This window comes from Grampus griseus (genome assembly GCF_964374135.1).
Source record: "Grampus griseus genome assembly, chromosome: 3".
Taxonomy (NCBI): domain Eukaryota; kingdom Metazoa; phylum Chordata; class Mammalia; order Artiodactyla; family Delphinidae; genus Grampus; species Grampus griseus.
Window position 1 is genome coordinate 130,083,386 of NC_139019.1, and position 20,372 is coordinate 130,103,757.

The window sequence follows — 20,372 nt, forward strand, 5'->3', positions numbered from 1 at the left end:
GGGAGCCATCAGTGTATGAACGGTATTTAAAGCCATGAGTCCGGTTGACTTCACTCTGAGAGTAGATAGAAAGCACAACAAGGATTTATTCCTACCTGAGGCAGCCAACATTTACAGATCAGGTTGAGGAGGACAAAACAAAGGAGACTAGAGAAGTGTCTAGAGAGGTGAGAGGAAAACCCAGAGTGTGTAGTGTCCTGGAACTCAAGTAAAGAAAGTGCCTCAAGGAAGAGCAGGTGACCAGATGTGATATTATGATTTATGACAAATAGGCCAAAATATATTTCTCATGTATGTTTTGTCTTTGTCCATGGTTCTGGCTCACAGCTCCCAAAACCCTTGGAATTTCCTGAGCCATAGGGTTATGGCAGCTTCTTTTGTCATCATATTTGTTCTCTTGTCCTCAGTTTATGGCTTCAGAGCCGTAAAGTGAAATGGGTGTCTTGTTATTCCTGACATGGCCCCTTTCCACCACAACTGGGTTTATGCTAATGAGGTGAATTTGGAGAAGCACCTAAGGATGGGGGTTGGTTGCTAGGGGAACCAACCATGAACAGAGGGGTGGAACTTTTAGTCCCACCACCTCCTGGTTTCCAGGGAGGGGAGAAGGACTGGAGGTTGAATCAGTTACCAAAGGCCGATGAGTTAGTTAATCCTGCCTATGTAATGCAGCCTACATAAAAAGCCAAAAGGAGGGGGTTCAGAGAGCTTCTGAGTGGGGAACCAGAATGCTTCTGTGGTCACTGTGCTGGGCCCCAAGTTTCATGAAGACAGAAGCTCCTTTGTTTGGGACTTTGCCCTATGTATCTCCTCATTTGGCTTTTGATTCATATCTTTTACTGTCTTTCATAAAAAATCAGTAATCTAGTGAGTAAATGGGTTTCCTGAATTTTGTGAGCTGGTGAAGCAAATTAATCAAACCCAAGAAGGGCATCATGAGAACCTCTTGATTTATAGCCAGTTGGTCAGAAGCACAGGTAACAACCTGAGCTTGTAATTGGCATCAGAAGTGGAGGGTGGTCTTGTGGGACAGAGCCCTTAATGTGATGCTGTCCCTAGGTAGAGAGTGTCAGAATTGAATTTAATTGTAGGACACCCAGCTGGTGTCAGAGCGTTGCTTAGTGGTGGTGTGAGGAATTTATTTTTGGCAGCACTGGGTCTTCATTGCTGTGCCTGTGCTTTCTGGAATTGTTGGGTAGTCAGAGAGCCCTTTTACCAGGGATACTTAGATCATTCTCAGATGAGGACTGAGAATTGTCCACTGGATTTTACAACACAGATATCTTCGATGACCTTGATAAAGCACTTTTGATGGAATGATGGGAGAGGGTTAAGGATGAATGGGAGGGCTGGAATTAGAGACAGGGAGTTTAGGTAACTCAGTCAAGGAGTTTTGCAGCAGTAGCTAGAGGGAGTTGGTCAGGGGACAGTTAAGTTGGGAGATATTAGAGTATATTTGTTTGCTGATGATAGTGTTCCAATAAAGAAGAAAAATTGATGATTTAAAGGGGGAAGAAAGAATTGCCAAAGCAGTGCCCTTGAGTAGATGGGAAGAAATGGGATCTAGGGAGCAAGGGATGAGATTGGTCCTGATTAGGGCATAGACTTGCATTCATAGTAACAAGTGAAGATAGTACGTGTGTATGGGTATGGATGCTGGTGGGTATATAGATTAGGTGGTGGGGGCTTGTGGAAGTTCTCTTCTTCTTTTTTAAAAGCAACAATTAATTAATTTAATTTATTTAGTTGTGCTGGGTCTTAGTTGCAGCAGGCAGGCTTCTTAGTTGTGGCTCACCTGCTTCTTAGTTGCGGCCAGCAGGCTCCTTAGTTGCAGCTCGTGGGCTCCTTAGTAGCAGCTTGCCAGCTCCTTAGTTGTGACATGCATGTGGGATCTAGTTCCCTGACCAGGAATTGAACCCCGGCCCCCTGCATTGGGAGCTCAGATTCTTAACTGAGGGAAGTCCCCTGGAAGTTCCCTGGAAGTTCTCTTTTGATTTTTCAATTTTCTCAGGGAATAAGCACAATTTTCAGCCAAGACTGAGGATGAGGGAGGAGATATGGGAGGTTTAACTAGCAAGGAAGAGGTATGAAGTTTGTCTACAGAGCCTAGGAGAGTAAATGGACTAGAGAAATACAGTAGGAATGCCAGGCAGCCTTAAGGGCCCGCTTATTCTTATGAATAAGAATGTAAAATTTAGGCATTCAGTCATTATTGCTTTACAGAGTGAGAAAATCTGACTTACTAACCATCCACATGTGTATGGCGTGATAACTGGAACCTTTTGGAACAGAGAGGTCATGCTCCCTAGTCTGCAAAAACTAGCACTGTCATTTTGTTTTTGTTTGTGTGTTTGTTTTAATACTGCTTTAGCTAATAGTGACTTCCAATTGGGAGCAGTTTTGTCTCTCACCTCCCCCCAGGAGACATTTGGCAACATTTGGAGGCGCTGCAAGATTGTCACAAGGCAGGGGTGCTGCTGGCATCTAGTAGGTAGAGGTGAGGGATGCCACTAAGCATCCTTATGACGAAGGCACAGGAGAGCCCTCACAACAGAGTGTCCTGCTTAAAATGTCAGTAATGCTGAGGTCGAAAAACTCTGAACTTACCATGGTCCATAGTTGCTGGGATTTCACTTTTTTTGTTTGCTAAATTCTTGTTTCCTTGTTTGATTGTCCTTGACTTTCACTAAGTACTAAAATTATACTGAGTTATGAGAATATACATATCACTTCAGCTTTTTATTTTAGATTTTAATGGAGGCAAGAGGGAGGATGTTCTTTTATTCAGCCTCAAGTGTGGGATTAATGTTTTCTGAAGTAAATTTGGAACAAAGAACTTTTTACCTTGATGCATTTAATAACATGAGTTTTTTTTTTTTTTTTTTAATTGCGGTACGCGGGCCTCTCACTGTTGTGGCCTCTCCCGTTGCGGAGCACACTCTCTGGATGCTCGGGCTCAGCAGCCGTGGCTCACAGGCCCAGCTGCTCTGCAGCATGTGGGATCCTCCCGGACCGGGGGACGAACCCGTGTCCCCTGCATCGGCAGGCGGACTCTCAACCACTGCGCCACCAGGGAAGCCCACATGACTCTTTTTGAATTATGGTTTTCTCAGGGTATATGCCCAGTAGTGGGATTGCTGGGTCGTATGGCGGTTCTATTTTTAGTTTTTTAAGGAACTTCCATACTGTTCTCCATAGTGGCTGTATCAATTTACATTCCCACCAACAGTGTGCAAGAGGGTTCCTTTTTCTCCACACCCTCTCCAGCATTTATTGTTTGTAGATTTTTTTGATGGTGGGTTAGGCGGATTCTTAACCACTGTGTCACCAGGGAAGTCCCCCAACTTCCTTTTCTTGAATTTGTTTTCTTTAGTGACTCTTCACAGGCTTTCTTACATAAAGTGGTCTCATAAAAGCCTTAAGTTTTGGGAATTCCCAGGCGGTCCAGTGGTTAGGACTCAGTGATTTCACTGCCGTGGCCTGGGTTCAATCCCTGGTCGGGGAGCTAAGATCCTGCAAGACGATTGGCATGGCAAAAAAACACAAAGCCTTAAATTTTGAACTAGTTTTATTTTCGATTGTACTTTATGAGCTCTTCGTTTCCTGCTTTAACTTAGTGTTATTCCAATAGTTGGCCAGGAGAGGGCGCATGAAACTTTTTGATTTAGTATACTTCTGAATTAAAGACCCCGTTTGTAATCATATTTTACTTTGATTTGATTACAGTTGTTTAGTATTTGGTTGATAATTCATTTTATGAAGCATTTGAGCCCTGAAAGTATTGTAGGCGTTCGGAAAGCTTTTTCATTATTGATTCATAATGTGTTTAATTTATTAGCCATTGTATTTAATTCACTGAATGTGTATTGAGGATTTGAGGAGTATTGAACACTATGCTAGGTATGGGGGATATAGAAGGCATGGGCCTCACCCTCAAGCAGTCTTTCAGACTGTTTAGTATAGTAGTGGTTTCACTGAAGAGTTAAAGAGAAGCCAAGGTATTCATATTTCTGTAATCCTGCTGTCATCCATGAGATGAAAGAAGAATTAAGGTTTGGAGAGACCCTGGAGATGAAGTACGCCAATTCCTCTTCTCATCGATAAAGAAATTGACAAACTTAGTGCACCCACGAATTACAACTTCATAGAAACAAATGATCATGATTATAAACATGAAAAGAAGGTTTGAAATTGTGTAATACGAAGTTTACACAATTCAAACAGTTCAGACTGTTTATTTTTTTTGAGAACAGGAGACATGAACTGTTCAGAGGGCCTAATTTAAAGTTAATACTAGCTACCAGTGTTTATCTTGTGCTAGACTTTGTAGGGTGTTGTATGTTAATTATTTATATACCACCAACAGAATGAAGTAGGTATTCTTCTCATTCTAAAAGTAATAATCTCAAATTTATTGAGCCCTATTATGTGTCAGGTTAAGTATTTTCCTTAAAGTATCTCATTTGAGCTCCTTAAGAAGCCTGTGTGGGAGGCTTCCCTGGTAGTCCAGTGGTTAAGACTGTGCTTCTACTGCAGGGGCGTGGGTTCTATCCCTGGTTGGGGAACTAAGATACCGTATACCTTGCGGTGTGGCCAAAAAAAAAGAGAAGGCTATGAGGTAATTACTATTATTACTCCATTTACTGATGAGAAAACTGAGGTCTAGAAAGTTATGTGCATTCCCCAAGGCCATTCTTCTAGTATTAGAGTTAGGATTTAGACCCAGGTCTAGTTGACTCTGTAGTCTCTGCCCTCATCACCTGGCTTATAGTTTTATTAGAAAATTCTGTCCTCTTACATCCAGGAACTCATTCTTCTGCAGCCACCTTACAGTTCAGGAGTAATACAACTCATTGCTATACGGCTGGCAAGAACAGAGTACTAAGGCAATGGGATTGGTTCTCTTGGAGAAGGGATCTGGTTCACATTGAGGTGATACCTGAGCTGGGACTTAAAATAGGACAAGCGTTTCATTTAGGAGATAATAAGGGAGGAGAAAACAACATGAGCAAAAGTGTAAAGATATGAAAGAATGTGGCTTGTTCAGGGAACAATGAATGTTTGTGTCATTAGGCTTTAAGGTGAATAAGCTGAGATGGCCAGGCTGGTGTGAGATTATGGAAGGCCTTCTGTGTCTTGTTAAGGAGTTTAGACTATATTCTGAGCAGTAGGGAAACACCAGAGTTGTTATTTGGCTATATCCAGATGTAAACAAAAGTAGACAATATGACGAACCCTCATGAACCCATCACCCAACTCCAACAATTATTAACTCATGGTCTATCTTGTTTTCTTGTTTTATCTAGAGCCCCTGCTCTTCCCCATCATATTTTGAAACAAATCCCAGATAGTATATTATTTCATCCATAAATATTTCACCATGTATCTTATTAAAAAATACCAAATGCCCAGTTAATGTTCAAATTTCCAATGGTTAAATAACTTTTGTACTTTTAAGATTATAGTAGTCCACACTTAAAAAAGTCTTTTTAACATTTCTTATTTCTTGTAAGGTCAGTTTAGTGGTGAGGAATGCTTTTAAGCTTTTGCTTGTCTGGAAGACTCTGTTTCTCCTTCAATTCTGAATAACTTTGCCAGGTAGAGTGTTCTTGGTTGGAAGTTTTTTTTCTTTCAGCACTTTGAATGTTTTATGCCCCTCCCTTCTGGCCTGCAAAATTTGTGCTGAAAAATCTGTGGATAGGCTTATGGGGGTTCCCTTGTATGTAACAAAACTTTCTGTTTGTTTTTTTTTGCTGCTTTTAATATTCTTTGTCTAACTTTTGACATTTTAATTATAATGTGTCTTGGTGTGGGTCTCTTTGGGTTCATCTTACTTGGAACTTTCTGGGCTTCCTAGATAAGAATGTCTGTTTCCTTCCCCAAGTTAGGGAAGTTTTTGGCCATTATTTCTTTTTCTCTCTCTCTTTTTTTTTTTTTTTTTTAAGAGGAGTTTGTTGGTTTTTTAAAAATAGGTCTTTATTAGAGTGTAATTGCTTCACAATACTGTGTTAGTTTCTGTTGTACACCAAAGTGAGTCAGCCACATGCTTACATATGTCCTCATATCCCCTCCCTCTTGAGCCTGCCTCCCACCCTCCCTATCCCACCCCTCTAGGTCATCGCAGAGCACTGAGCTGATCTCACTGTGCTTTGCTGCTGCTTCCCACTAGCTATTTTACATTTGGTAGTGTATATATGTCCATGGTACTCTCACTTCACCCCAGCTTCCCCCTCCCACCCCATGTTCTCAAGTCCATTCTTAAGAGGAGTTTTTATGGTAGAGTAGAGGGATAGTAATTTATTTATTTACTTATTTATTTATTTTGGCCATGAGCGATCTTAGTTCCCTGACCAGGGATCGAACTCTGGCCCTTGGCAGTAATAGCCTGGAGTCCCAACCACTGGACCGCCAGGGAATTCCCCAGCCATTATTTCTTCAAGTAAGATTTCTGCCCTTTTCTTTCTCTTTCTGGAAGCCCTATAATGCAAACGTTAGTCTGTGTGATATTGCCCCATAAGTCTCTTAAGCTATAGTCAAATTTTTTCATTCTTTTTCTTTTTGCTGCTCTGCTTGGGTCAGTTCCACTGCCTTTTCTTCAAGTTGACCGATTCTTTCTTCTGCTTTATCCAGTCTGCTGTTGAACACTTCTAGTGTATTTTTCAGTTCAGTTATTATATTCTTAAGCTCTGTGACTTCTGTTTGGTATTTTCTTATATTTTTCATCTCTTTGTTGAAGATTTCGCCGTGTTCATCCATTTGTCTTCCCAGTTCGGTGAGCATCTTTATGACCATTACTTTGAACTCTTTATCAGGTAAATTACTTATCTTTGTTTCATTAAGATATTTTTCTGAGGTTTTATCTTGTTAACTGACTTGGAACATATTCCTCTGTTCCTTTATTTTGCTTGACTCTCTGTGTTGGTTTCTATACAGTAGAAGAAACAACCACTTCTCCCAGTCTTGAAGGAGTGGACTCATGTAAGAGATAAAACTTTTTATTCAGCCCTGCCTCAACTTTTGGTCATCTCTCAAACTTTTGTGCTTGTCCAAGCATCCTGTTATGTTATTAGTAGCTCCCAGTAGTTGAGGATGTGCCAAGAATAGACAGTGTCCCAAAGAGGAGGATTTCAGCACGTAGATTCAGTCGGACTGGAAGCTAGACCCTCAGGCAGCAGCTTTATAAGTATGCAGATATATTCAGTTCTGGGGGGCCACAAATGTAAGCCCTGCTGGCCCCCAGAGCCACATGATCTGTGCCCTGGGCAGCAGTTGCAAAAATCAGGATACACTGTCCAGATGAGTGCATAAGCTTCTTTTTTGGGAGTTACTGGTGAGCTGGAGCAAGGCAGAGAAAGAGCACCAAGATGGTGTCTCCAGCCTGCATTGTTGAGAGCAGCTCCATAGGCCACCAAACGTGTGCCAGACTTGAGGCCTGCCACTCAGTCGAAAGCTCCAGGACAGGCAGAGTGGCCTCCTCACAGAAAGAATGGGGAGTGTGCCTTGGTCTGCTGTCTGCACAGTCTCCTGAGGATAGTAGCCTGCCAAGAACCATCCCTCCCCAATTGCCACAGTCCCATGAGACCCCAGAACACAAGCCCCTTTGGCCATCAGGGCCAGGTGATGGGCATCCTCTGGATGTCAGCCGCAGAAACTGCACCAGCCGCATGTAAAGGATTACAGTCAGCCCCTCCATATGTTGTTTAATTAGAAGCCTGCCCCCAGGCCACAGTCGTTATGATTAGCTAATAGGCCTCCTTCACAGAAAGACAGACCTCAAAGGTCTGTTGCCTCTTGCTGTGCCCTGGGGGTGGCAGCTGTTTAGGAACTCTTTCTCTGTTGGTTACAGTCCTGGGGGGCCCACAAGCATAAGCCCTACTGGTCACCAGAGTCAGGTGATATAGAAGTGTCCTCTAGCAGCAGTCATAAAAATCACGGTGCCAAACAGGGTTATGAACTCCTTTCTGGGTGACACCTATTATTACAGTCCCATGTGACCAGGAGCGCAAGCTCCCCTGACCTCCAGAGCCAGGCAATAAAGAGTTATCGCCTAGGGACTTCTTCCCTGGTGGGGCAGTGGTTAAGAATCTGCCTGCCAATGCAGGGGACACGGTAAAGGGAGAGGGCAAAGATGGTACCCACTAGTCTCCATCCCCGTACAGTGAGTGTTCCAGCAGGCTCCTAAATGTGTGTGTAAAATTGGATGCCTGATCCACAGGCTGAGGTGTTTTTTTTGTTTGTTTGTTTGTTTGTTGGCTTTGGGCCGTGCCACATGGCTTGTGGGATCTTAGTTCCCCAACCAGGGATTGAACCTGGGCCCTCAGCAGTGAGAGTGTGGAGTCCTAACCACTGGACTCCCAGGGAAGTCCCCAGGCTGAGGTTTTTTTTTTTTAATATTTATTTATTTGGTTGCACAGGGTCTTAGTTGTGGCAGGCGGGCTCTTTAGTTGCTCCTGTGGGCTCCTTAGTTGTGGCTCACCAGCTCCTTAGTTGCAGCACAGGGGCTCCTTAGTTGTGGCTGGTGGGCTCCTTAATTGCGGCTCCAGGGCTCCTTAGTTGCGGCTTGCCAGCTCCTTAGTTGTGGCATGTGAACTCTTAGTTGCGGCACGCATGTGGGATCTAGTTCCCTGACCAGGTATCGAACCCAGGCCCTTTGCATTGGGAGCGTGGAGTCTTACCCACTGTGCCACCAGGGAAGTCCCCCTAGCCTGAGGTTTTACTGTAAGCAGGTGAGCCTCCTTTACTTTACGTATGGATGCAATCAGCTGCCTCTGAGCTGGGCATTGGGGCAGGTGAGTTTCTGAGCGTGACTCTTTAAGAGGTGTTTCTCTGATTGTCTCCATCTTGTGGGTCTCAGGCCATGAGCTCAATTGGTTTTCAAAATTAGGTGTTTTGGGGGTTCATCTGAAGTGCGTGTCTTAAAAGTTGCAGTTCCTGATGTGGGGTTTGAACGCTTTGTTTCTCAGGGAGAAGCTCTGGGTTTTGAGTTCCCTCCCAGGTGTGGGTTGCCATACTGGGGGTGGGGTTTATGACAGGATTGTGAGCCACCCTTTCCTACCTGCTTTAATGTCGTTTTCTTCTTGTTTGCCTGATATGTAGTTGTCACCCAGCCAGCCTTTAGTTTTTTTTAAAAGGAAGTTGTTCCACATGTAGCTGTAGACTCAGTGTGTCTGTAGGAGGATGTGAGTTCAGGAGATTAAACAATATGCTACTGAATAACGACTGAGTCAAAGAAGAAATAAATACCTTGAGGAAAATGAAAATGGAAATGTAACATAGCAGAATTTATGCAGTGTAGCAAAAGCAGTTCTAAGAGGGAAGTTCACAGCAATAAATGTCTACCTCAAGAAATAAGAAAAGTCTGAAGAAACAGCCTAACTCTACACCTCAAGGAACTAGAAGAAGAAATGAAGTCCAAGGTTAGTAGAAGGAAGGAAATAAAAAGGTTAGAGCAGAAATAAATGAACTAGAGACTAAAAACACAATAGAAAAGATCAAAAAAAAAAAAAAAAGAAAAGAAAAGCTCAATAAAACTAAGAACTGATTCTTTGAAAAGATTAAAAAAAGAGAAGAAACCCCAAACCTGACAAACCTTTAGCTAGACTCAACAAGAAAAAAGAGACAGGACTCTAATAAATAAAATCAAAAATGAAAGAGTGATAGTGATAGAGTGATAGTGTGTGACCGTGATACCACAGAAATACAAAGGATCTTAAGAGACTACTATGAATAATTATACGCCAACAGATTGGACAATTTAGAAGAAATGGAGAAATTCCTAGAAACCTATAAACTACTAAGACTGAATCATGATGAAATAGAAAATCTGAGCAGACTGATTACTAGCAAGGAGATTGAATGAATAATCAAAAGCCATCTAACAAACAAAAGTCCAGGACCAGATGGCTTCCCTGGTGAATTCTACCAAACATTAAAAGAATTAAAATCAATCTTTCTCAAACTCTCCCAAAAGATAGAAGAGGGTAGAATTCTTCGAAACATATTTTATGAGGCCAGCATTTTCCTGATACCAAAACCAGACAAGGGTGCCACACACAAAAAGTTACAGGCAGTATCCCCGATGAGCATGTATGCAAAATCCTCAACAAATTCTTAGCAAACTGAATTCACCAATACGTTAAAAGGATCATACATCGTGATCAAGTGGGCTGTATTCCAAAAATGTAAGGATGTTTCAACATCTGCAAACCAGTCAGTGCAATTCACCACGTTAACACAATGAAGGATAAAAATCATATGATCGTCTCAATATTGACATGCAGGAAAAGCATTTGACAAAATTCAACATCCGTTTTTGATAAAAACTCTCAACAAAGCAGGTATTGAATGAACATACCTCAACATAATAAAGGCCATATATGACAAGTCCACAGCTAACATCATACTCAATGGTGAAAGGCTGAAACCGTTTCCTCTAAGGTCGACGATGTACACTCTTGCCACTTTTATTCAGCATGGTATTAGAAGTTCTAGCTGCAGAAATTAGACAAGAAAAAGAGATAAAAGGTATCCAGATTGGAAAGGAAGAAGTAAAACTATGACTATTTACAGATGACATGATAAGAAAACCCTAAAGACTCCAAACAACTATTAAAACTAATAAACAAATTCAGTAAAGTTGCAAGATACAAAATCAAACAAAAATCTTTTGTTTCTTTATACTAATAATGAACTATCAGAAAGATAAATTAAGCAACCCATTTACAATTGTATTAAAAAGAATAGAATACCTAGAAATAAATTTAACCAAGGAGATGAAAGACTTGTATATTAAAAACTACAAGACATTAATGAAAGAAATTGAAGAAGATAGAAATAAATGCAAAGATATTTTGTGTTCATGGATTGGAAGAATTAATATTGTTAAAATGACCATACCACTCAAAGCAGTCTACAGATTCAGTGCAATTCCTATCAAAATTTCAATGGCATTTCTCACAGAAATGGAACAGTGTTTTGTTTTTTTAAAATTTTATTTATTTATTTATTTATTGGCTACGTTGGGTCTTCATTGCAGTGCACGGGCTTCTCATTACAGTGGCTTGTTGCGGAGCACTGGCTCTAGACGCACAGGCTTCAGTATTTGTTGCACACCGACTCAGTAGTTGTGGCGCACAGACTTAGTTGCCCTGCAGCATGTGGGATCTTACCAGACCAGGGCTTGAACCCATGTCCCCTGCACTGGCAGGCGGATTCATAACCACTGTGCCACCAGAGAAGCCTGAACAAAGAGGCTTAAAAGTTGTGTGGAACCTCCAAAGACCCCAATAGCCAAAGCAATCTTGTGTGTGTGTGTGTGTGTGTGTGTGTGTGTGTGTGTGTGTGTGTGTTACACGGGCCTCTCACTGTTGTGGCCTCTCCCGTTGCGGAGCACAGGCTCCGGATGCGCAGGCCCAGCGGCCGTGGCTCACAGGCCCAACTGCTCCGCGGCATGTGGGATCTTCCCGGACCGGGGCACGAACCCGTGTCCCCTGCACCTGCAGGCGGACTCTCAACCACTGCGCCACCAGGGAAGCCCCTCCAAAGCAATCTTAAAGAAAAACAAAGCTGGAGACATCATGCTACCTGATTTCAAACTATATTACAAAGGTATAGTAATTAAAACAGTATGATATTGGTATAAAAACAGACACATAGATCAATGGAACAGAATATAGAGCCCAGAAATAATCCCTCACACATGTTGTCAATTAACTTATGACAGTAGAGCAAGAATACATGTTGGGGAAAGGGCAGTCTCTTTAACAGATGGTATTTGGAAAATTGGACAGCCACATGCCAAAGAATGAAATTTGATCCTATCCTACTCCATACTCCAAAATTAACTCAAAATAGGTTAAAGACTTGAATGTAAGACCTGAAACGATAAAACTCCTAGAAGAAAGCAGGCAGTAAGCTCTTTGACATAGGTCTTGGCAATGATTTTTTGAATCTGGTACCAAAAGCAAAAGCAAAAGTAAACAAGTAGGACCTAATTAAACTAGAAATCTTCTGCATAGCACAGGAAACCATCAACAAAATGAAAAGGCAGCCTACTGAATGGGAGAAAATAATTGTAAGTCATATATCTGATAAAGGGCTAATGTCCAAAATATACAACAAACTTAGACAACTAAATAGTAAAAAAAACCCCAATCAAATTAAAAAATGAGATGATCTGAATAGCTATTTTGCCAAGAAGACATGCCATTGACCAATAGGTACATGAAAAGATAGTCCATATCATTAATCATCAGAGAAATGCAAATCCAGACCACAATGAGATACCACCTCACACCTGTTAGAATGGCTATTATCAAAAAAATAGGAAATAAGTGTTGGCAGGGATGTGCAGAAAAGGGACTGTTGTGCACTGTTGGTGGGAATGTAAATTGGTGCAGCCACTGTGGAAAACAGTATGGAGGTTCCTCAAAAAACTAAAAATGAACTACCGTGTGATCTAGCAATTCCACTTCTGAATAGAACAAAAACACTAATTTGGAAAGATATATACACACTCACGTCCATTGCTACATTACAATAGCCAAGGTATGGAAACAACCTAAGTTTCCATCAGTGGATGAGTAGTTAAAGAAATTGTGATATATGTAAATATATAAACACACACACTCACCACACGCAAACATAGAGGAATATTAATCAACCATAAAAAAGAATGAAATCTTGCCATTTGTGATAATAAGGATGGACCTTGAGGGTATTATGTTAAGTGAAATAAGTCAGGCAGAGAAAGACTAATAGCATTTGATATTTCTTATATGTGGAATCTAAAAATCAAAACAAAACAAAAACCAAACCAGCCTCATAGGTACGGAGAACAGATTGGTGATTGCAAGAGGCAGCGGGTTGAGGGTGAGAGAAATGGGTGAATTGGGGTTTTTTGTTTGTTTGTTTTGTTTGTTTTTTTGTTTAAATACATTGAATAAAATTTTTTTAAAAAGTCCACCCATTAACTGACTTTTTTCTTAATTCTCGTAATCTGTAGGTTCTTTATTCAGCTCTTTTTTTTTCTCCTTGTAATTTACTTGTTGAAGAAAATGGGCTGTTCGTCTTGTAGAGTTTTGTACAGCTTGGATTTTGCTGAGTGCATCCCCTTCGTGTTGTTTAACAGGTTTCCCTGTCTCTGTATTTTCTGCATTGAATCTAGAGGCTTGATTAATTCGAGTTTGTTTTTGCAGAAAGACTACTTCATGGATGGTGGGTGGTGTCTTTTTACATCAGGAGGCGAATGAAGCCACCTTTATGCATTAATTTCTTAGGGATTAGAAAGTGATGTTTTTGTCTTGATTATTCAACAAAGTTGAGGAATTCCACAGATCATGTCAGAGATCCTCTGTGCCTTTAAATCTATTTTAGGACTGAGATGACTTACAGTAGAGAATCAATAGTCGTTGACCACCATAAAAAGGAATGAAATTCTGCCATTCGCAACATCGTGGATGGACTTGGGTTGGTATTCTGCTTAGTGAAATAAGTCAGACGGAGAAAGATAAATACTGTGTGATATCACTTATATGTAGAATCTAAAGTATAAAATAAACTAGTGTATATAAACAAAAAAGAAACAGAAATGTAGAGAACAAGGTGATGATTACCAGTGGGAAGAGGGAAGGGGTGAGGGGCAGAACGGGTAGGAGGTTAAGAGGTACAAGCTACTATGTATAAAATACATAAGCTCCAAGGATATACTGTACAACACAGGGAACATAGCCAAACTTTTATAATAACTGTAAATGGAATGTAACCTTTAAAAATTGTGACTCGCTGTGCTGTACACCTGAAACTTACGTAATGTTGTACACCAGCTATACCTCAATTAAAATCTTGTGTTAATAACTGTTTATTATTTGACTTACATGAGTTACTGACTTTTCACTCTTCTTAGTTTTCAGTAAACTACTAGCTCTTTGTGGTATTTTATGTAATCTCGATTCTTTGTTAACAAATATGTCTAGAATGTTTCCACTTGTGATCCTTAAATAGTTGCCATCAAAATGGAGCTGATGTGGTTCAGAAGATAGATAATCTTTGGAAAAGATTCTAAATGTCTGTTGCTTTACAGGCATTTTTCATCTCACAGCGTTTTACCCCAATCACATATTCACACAAGTGCTTCTCTTGAAATATCTCGAAAATGGGAGAAGAAGAATAAAATTGTTTATCCTCCACAACTGCCTGGAGAACCTCGGAGACCAGCTGTAAGTTTGTGGGTAGAACTAATCTCTTGATTTTGATAAAGCACTCTTGCTCTTGTGTGGCTAGCAGTGATTTATTATTCCATGTTAAGAAAAGAAAAAAATTATACAGGAATTTGCTTGATCTTTTAATTGGTACAGAAAATGTTCTAGATTTATCTTTTTTGTAGTTAAAATGATTGTCTTTGTTTTACTTATTTGCCTTGACTTAACTTCCTGGATAGGAGCCTTAACTCTAAAACTGAGCTAATAGCTTGAGACGTTTCGACTGATTTTTGACTCCAAGAGGCTTGATAATGGAGCATGAGGGGTTGGTAAAAATGGCTTAAGCCGTTGGCCAATATTTAAATCATATGTATGATTTTCCAATGTTTTATACTTGAGTATAGACACACTTGGTTGTGAGGTTTGTCTTCCTTTTTTTTTTTGTAATTTACAAAACTTTGAACCTAAGGTTTGAATCAAATCATTGGATTCCTTCCAGCGATACATTATTCCTTCCAGACTTTAACTTATCTTTAGTTGCTCAGAATCCTTTTGCCCTTTCCAAATTGCTAGACATTGCTCTAGTCTGAAATAAAAGACAAATTTCTAGCTTAATATGAATTTTCTGTGGGATACATACACATCTCTTAAAAAGTTTAAGTAAGTAATAATAGCATAAACAAGGTGGGAACATTTGAATCCTTAAGAAAATGAACTGTGATAAGTACTTTAGAAATAGAATTACTGTGTTAATTATAAATCATTCAGTTTAGCAAACATCTTTTAAGGTCCTTTGGGATTTAAGGCTACTGGATAATCAATATAATCTAAGTAATGTCATTTGCTTAGTTTTTATATGAACTTGACAGCATGCATTTTATTAAAATTCAGTTGCTATCTAGATATTAGTCTGAATTAGTACAGTTTTATGTTTTTTTTTTTTTCTCATTTAGGGGAGTTAATTTATTCATTTAAAGACCTCCTACCTGATTGGGAAATAAGAAGAAAAAGAGATCTTAATAGCTTAAACAAATGAGTTGTTAACTTTCATATTTTATTGTGCCATCAGAGCTTAAAAGTTTGATTTGTCATAGAATCTGTGCTATTAAGCATTGACTCCATTTTGTAATTAACCAAAATTTACACATTTGTACAAATATCATAAAATATTTTCTAGGGACTTCCCTGGTGGCACAGTGGTTAAGAATCCTCCTGCCAATGCAGGGGAGATGGGTTCAAGCCCTGGTCTGGGAAGATCCCCCATGCCGTGGTGGAACTAATCCCATGTGCCACAACTACTGAGCCCGTGCGCCTAGAGCCTGTGCTCTGCAACAAGAGAAGCCACCGCTATGAGAAGCCCGTGCACCACAACGAAAAGTAGCCCCCTCTCACCGCAACTAGAGAAAGCCCACGCACAGCAACAAAGACCCAATGCAACCAAAAATAAAGTAAAAATTAAAAAATATATATATTTTCTATAATGAGCTTTCTTTACTTCTTACTTGAGCTCTCTGGACTTGGCTTTAACTGGAAATAAATCATAATAGTATTTGTCAGGTCCAGAATCTAAAGCGAAAGTTTGTATTTTGTAAGTACCAGTCTTTTTGGATGTTAAACACACTTCAGGATACATCCTAAATAGCAAAATTCAAATAGTTAACAGTAGATTATCTACCTAACTCTAGCAAATGAAGAACAGTGTCAATTAAATCATTTGTTATATATTGTAATTTACTGAAACTATTTTGGTTAACTTTTGCATAATATATACTTCTATAAGTGCCTGTGTGAAGACGTTTGGTTAGATTTTATATAGGCACTTTGGAGAAACATCATTTAGTTCTCTATTTTGCACAGATTTTGTTTGAGGGAGTAATCCTTTTCTGGGACAAATTAAGACTTTTGGAAAATACCTTAACATTTTCTGATTTTAAATAGTATTTAGTAAATTGATTTTGGTGTAACAGTTATACCTGTTATGACTAAATTATTAATGCTGTTTATAAACACCTTGCTTATTAACAGGGAATAATTTCCTCACCTAGCCACATAGTTGATACACTGTGCCATTATTTGCAGTGTCCCTTAGGCTTTCCAATCCGCTACCTGCAAACATTTTAAAAATTTGTTTTATCTCTTGTTTAGAAGAAGGCCAGATAATATTTACTATTCTATCTCATTCTGATCTTCAGAATTGGGAATATGTAGTTAAATAATAGTAGATGGGGCAATGAGTAAAATCCTAAGGCATTTGTAAACTTCTAGCAGGAGTCAGAATGTTAGAAAGTTTTGAGGTTTCTCTGCTTTTATTTGCCTTGAAAAATGTTTTCTAATTTTTTTTAAGTGGCATTATGGTATAATAGTAGGAAGAATGTGGGTTTTAGAGTCATGAGGGGAACTTTAAAGATACACCTGCCAGACATTGTATTAAGCCCTTCACATACTTCCCTGTGTGGCACTAGCTTACAAACTTTGCTATCTTGCACAAGTCACTTGATTTCTCTGATTTTCATTTTGTAAAAGGTTTATAAAGTGTTTTTTCTCCCAACTCATAGAGTTAGATGATATGAAATATGAAAAGTGCTTTGTGAACTATAAATTGTTTAACGGATGATTGATTTAAAAATTCAGTAGGATATACCTACCACTATAAATAGAAGACAATAAAAGCTAACGTTTAGTAAGATCTTACCATGTGCTAGACACTGTAAAGTACTTACTTTATATAGGTAACTTTATTTAATTCTTATTATAGTTTTATGTGTTAGGTACTATAATCTTCATTTTAAAGAAGAAACTTAAGCAGAGAGAAGTTAAGTAGCTGGTAAATGGTAGAGCTGGGATTCAAACCGAGGTAGTCTGATTCTAGAACCTGCTCTTGACTGAACACTTATAATATTGGTTTTCTTATGAAAATAGTTACTTTATCCATTTTGCCATTGTTCTCCTCACTAACAAGAAACCTTTTTGTACCTTTTCTTTTGTTCTTTTAGCCAGCTAAATGTTTTCAAAATACTTTAGTTTAAGTCTTTTACTATTCCTTTGTATAGCAGCATTGCAAACTTTGTCACAAACTAGCCATTTTACAGTTTGTTTTTCCCTTAGTAATCTTTATAACATAGTGAGAATTTGGAAAAGTATAACTTTGTATAGGGAAAAAGCGTCCCCCAATTTTTTTTTTAAAAAATAAATAAATTTATTTATTTATTTTTGGCTACCTTGGGTCTTCGTTGCTGCACGTGGGCTTTCTCTAGTTGCAGTGAGTGGGGGCTACTCTTCGATGTGGTGCACAGGCTTCTTGTTGCAGTGGCTTCTCTTGTTGCAGAGCATGGGCTCTAGGCTCATGGGCTTCTCATTGCAGTGGCTTCTCTTGTTGCGGAGCACGGGCTCTAGGTGTACGGGCTTCAGTAGTTGTGGCACATGGGCTCAATAGTTGTGGCTCGCGGGCTTAGTTGCTCTGTGGCATGTGGGATCTTCCCGGACCGGGGCTCGAACCTGTGTCCCCTGCATTGGCAGGCAGATTCTTAACCACTGCACCACAGGGAAGTCTTCCAAATTCTTAATAATGTTTTTATTTCTTATGGCAGCATTTCATTAAGCACAGAAAGTAAAAACTTTATTAACAGTGTTTTACTGTCATTTTGATAAAATTGCTTAATTTTTTTTCCTGTTTGTAAGGAAATCTACCATTGTCGAAGACAAATAAAGTACAGCAAAGACAAGATGTGGTATTTGGCAAAATTGGTAAGCTAAAATGACTATTACCGTATAATATATAGGGAAAGAAGCTACAAATTTTACCCCAGGATTTGAAAAAAGCAAAAAAACTTGCCCTGTTTTTTCCAAAAAGTGAGGAATATAATTACATTTTTAGACATTTCGTAGGTAATCCAAAAGTGATAATTCAGAGATTGGTGATTTTGCTTAATTTTTACCTCCTGACAAACTAAACCATGTTGGATATATAGACACTTTAGAAGAAAGGCATCAAGAACCTGGCTATAGTTAGAGAATCCAGGAAGTAAACTTACGTATCTGTAAAAGTTGATTCAACCTATTTCAAAACTGTTGCCTTTGTAAGTTTTTTACCTCGAAAATGAAATTTATATATGAGAGAAGACAAAAGCAGCAAATACACATGTAATACATTTCTTCTATAGGAGAAGGAGATGCCTTTAGTGCCTACTGTGATCCTTGCCAACCTGTGACCTTTCTCTGTCACGTCCGCTTTCTTTTATTATTATTGAAACCATTATAATCCAGGTTTAGTGGTTAAAAATTTTAAGTTTGATTTTGACCTACAGAGGGTGGTGGCATCCCTTCTCAAACTTGTTTTCTTCTCTTTTGCCTGCATTTAGTTAGCTATTTTTATTAATGAAAAAGGTTTTTCCCCACTTTTATTGAGATGTAATTAACATGTAACTAGTTAGCTAATTTTAGAAGTTATTTGGATTATGTAAGACTTTTACTTTTCACTGAAAAGGGAATGCTGACTTTGTAAACTAATTTGTTTATTTTCTCTTGTCTGTTACCCTTTAATTCTAGATACGAGGAATGTCCATTGACCAGGCTCTGGCTCAGTTGGAATTCAGTGACAAAAAAGGGGCCCAGATAATTAAAGAGGTAAACTAAGATTGGTGGGGAGGGAGCGAATAGTTGGCTTGCAGGTGTTAGTAAGCTTTGCCTAAATCCTGAATTCGCTAGTGTAAATGCATAGTTTATATAATACAGATTGAGGGGACTCAGTTTTATTAATGTCCTTATACCTTAGGAATGTTCTGTGCTTTATTTTTTTTTCCTTAGATGCTTTTATTTGCACCAGATAGTGATTTATGTTTTATGATCTGTCTGTGAAGTGAAATGATACATCTTATTTTTAATGATTGGGGGCTTGATAAACTTTTTAAAAGATTTTTTTTTTTGTAAGTTCCACAACTGAGAGCTTGGGATTTTATAACTAGTTGAGTGGAAAGAGCACTGTACTGGCACTCAGGGGAGTTGGAGTCTTATCTTTTCTCTGATAGTTTCTGTTGTGATTTTGGGCAAGACACTTGTCTGGTTCCATTTTTCTCACTTGTAAACTAGGTGGGGTTGGATTTGATGATCTCTAAAGACACTTCTAGCTCTAAATGTAGCTGATTCACTAGGTGCACATGACTGTTGATATTTGTGCTGACTCATTCTAGGCACATGAGTGTTTTTGTTTCAAAAAACTGAGTTGAGGACATCTGGGGATATTAGCATTATTTCCTATAGTTCAGTTAATTTTCATATAAAGTCATATCTTTTAGTGGGTGAATATTTAAGGTGGTTGGATTCAGACTTGTAAGAGGCTCTATTGTAATGCTTGTATTTATTTCCATTCAGAATGCAGTTACTAATTATCTGTTGTGTACCCAGCTTTGTACTACATTCTTCATCTTTAAAGGAGGGAAAGATCTGATTTCTGTTATTTCTGACAACAGTTGTCCTATTTTAAAAAATGTGTTCTGGAGGAAGTTAATTCAAAATATCCTTGGAGTATAAATTTAATAATTCTTTTTTTAAAAAAATTATTTATTTATTTATCTTTGGCTGCACTGGGTCTTCCTTTCTGTGCACTGGCTTTCTCTAGTTGCAGTGAGAGGGGGCTACTCTTTGTTGCGGTGCATGGGCTTCTCATCGTGGTGGCTTCTCTTGTTGTGGAGCATGGGCTCTGGGCGCATGGGCTTCAGGAGTTGTGGCACACGGGCTCAGTAGTTGTGGCTCGTGGGCTCTAGAGCTCAGGCTCAGTAGTTGTGGCCCACGGGCTTCGTTGCTTCGCGGCATATGGGATCGTCCCAGACCAGGGCTCGAACCTGTGTCCCCTGCATTGGCAGGCGGATTCCGAACCACTGCACCACCAGGGAATTCCCAAATTTAATAATTCTTAAAGGAAATTTTCAAGTATGATTTTCTCTACTTGTCTGATGTTGTTAATGGTTATTTTGGATCTAAAGTTTAAGAATTTTCAATAAGATTTAGCCCTTGAGCTTCTTGAACTTGACAAGTCTATGAATCAAAGCCATAATGCCCATTACCAAGGGTACTGCTGCAAGTGTTGTTATCTCCTCCTTTACAGCTTACACATTCCATTTAAAACTTAGCAGGACCTGGACTGTGTTCTTTGCATTTGCAATTCTTGTCTGAGGAAGG

General features: G+C 39.3%; 1 protein-coding gene across 6 annotated transcripts in view; it reads left to right on the forward strand.

The window, feature by feature from the left end:
- The window catches only part of MRPL22 (mitochondrial ribosomal protein L22), a 36,326-nt gene that overhangs the window by 9,275 nt on the left and 6,679 nt on the right, over window positions 1–20,372 (forward strand). For 4 of the 6 annotated variants that reach the window (XM_082651942.1, XM_082651939.1, XM_082651938.1 and 1 more), the window contains 3 exons: window positions 14,081–14,216; window positions 17,877–17,942; window positions 18,744–18,821. In XM_082651942.1, the coding sequence (XP_082508068.1) occupies window positions 17,922–17,942; window positions 18,744–18,821 (99 nt within the window). In that variant the 5' untranslated portion in view covers window positions 14,081–14,216; window positions 17,877–17,921. Of the gene's footprint in view, window positions 1–6,736; window positions 6,773–13,374; window positions 13,468–14,080; window positions 14,217–17,876; window positions 17,943–18,743; window positions 18,822–20,372 lie in introns of all 6 variants that reach the window. The other 2 variants (XM_082651937.1, XM_082651941.1) reach the window with 2 other exon arrangements.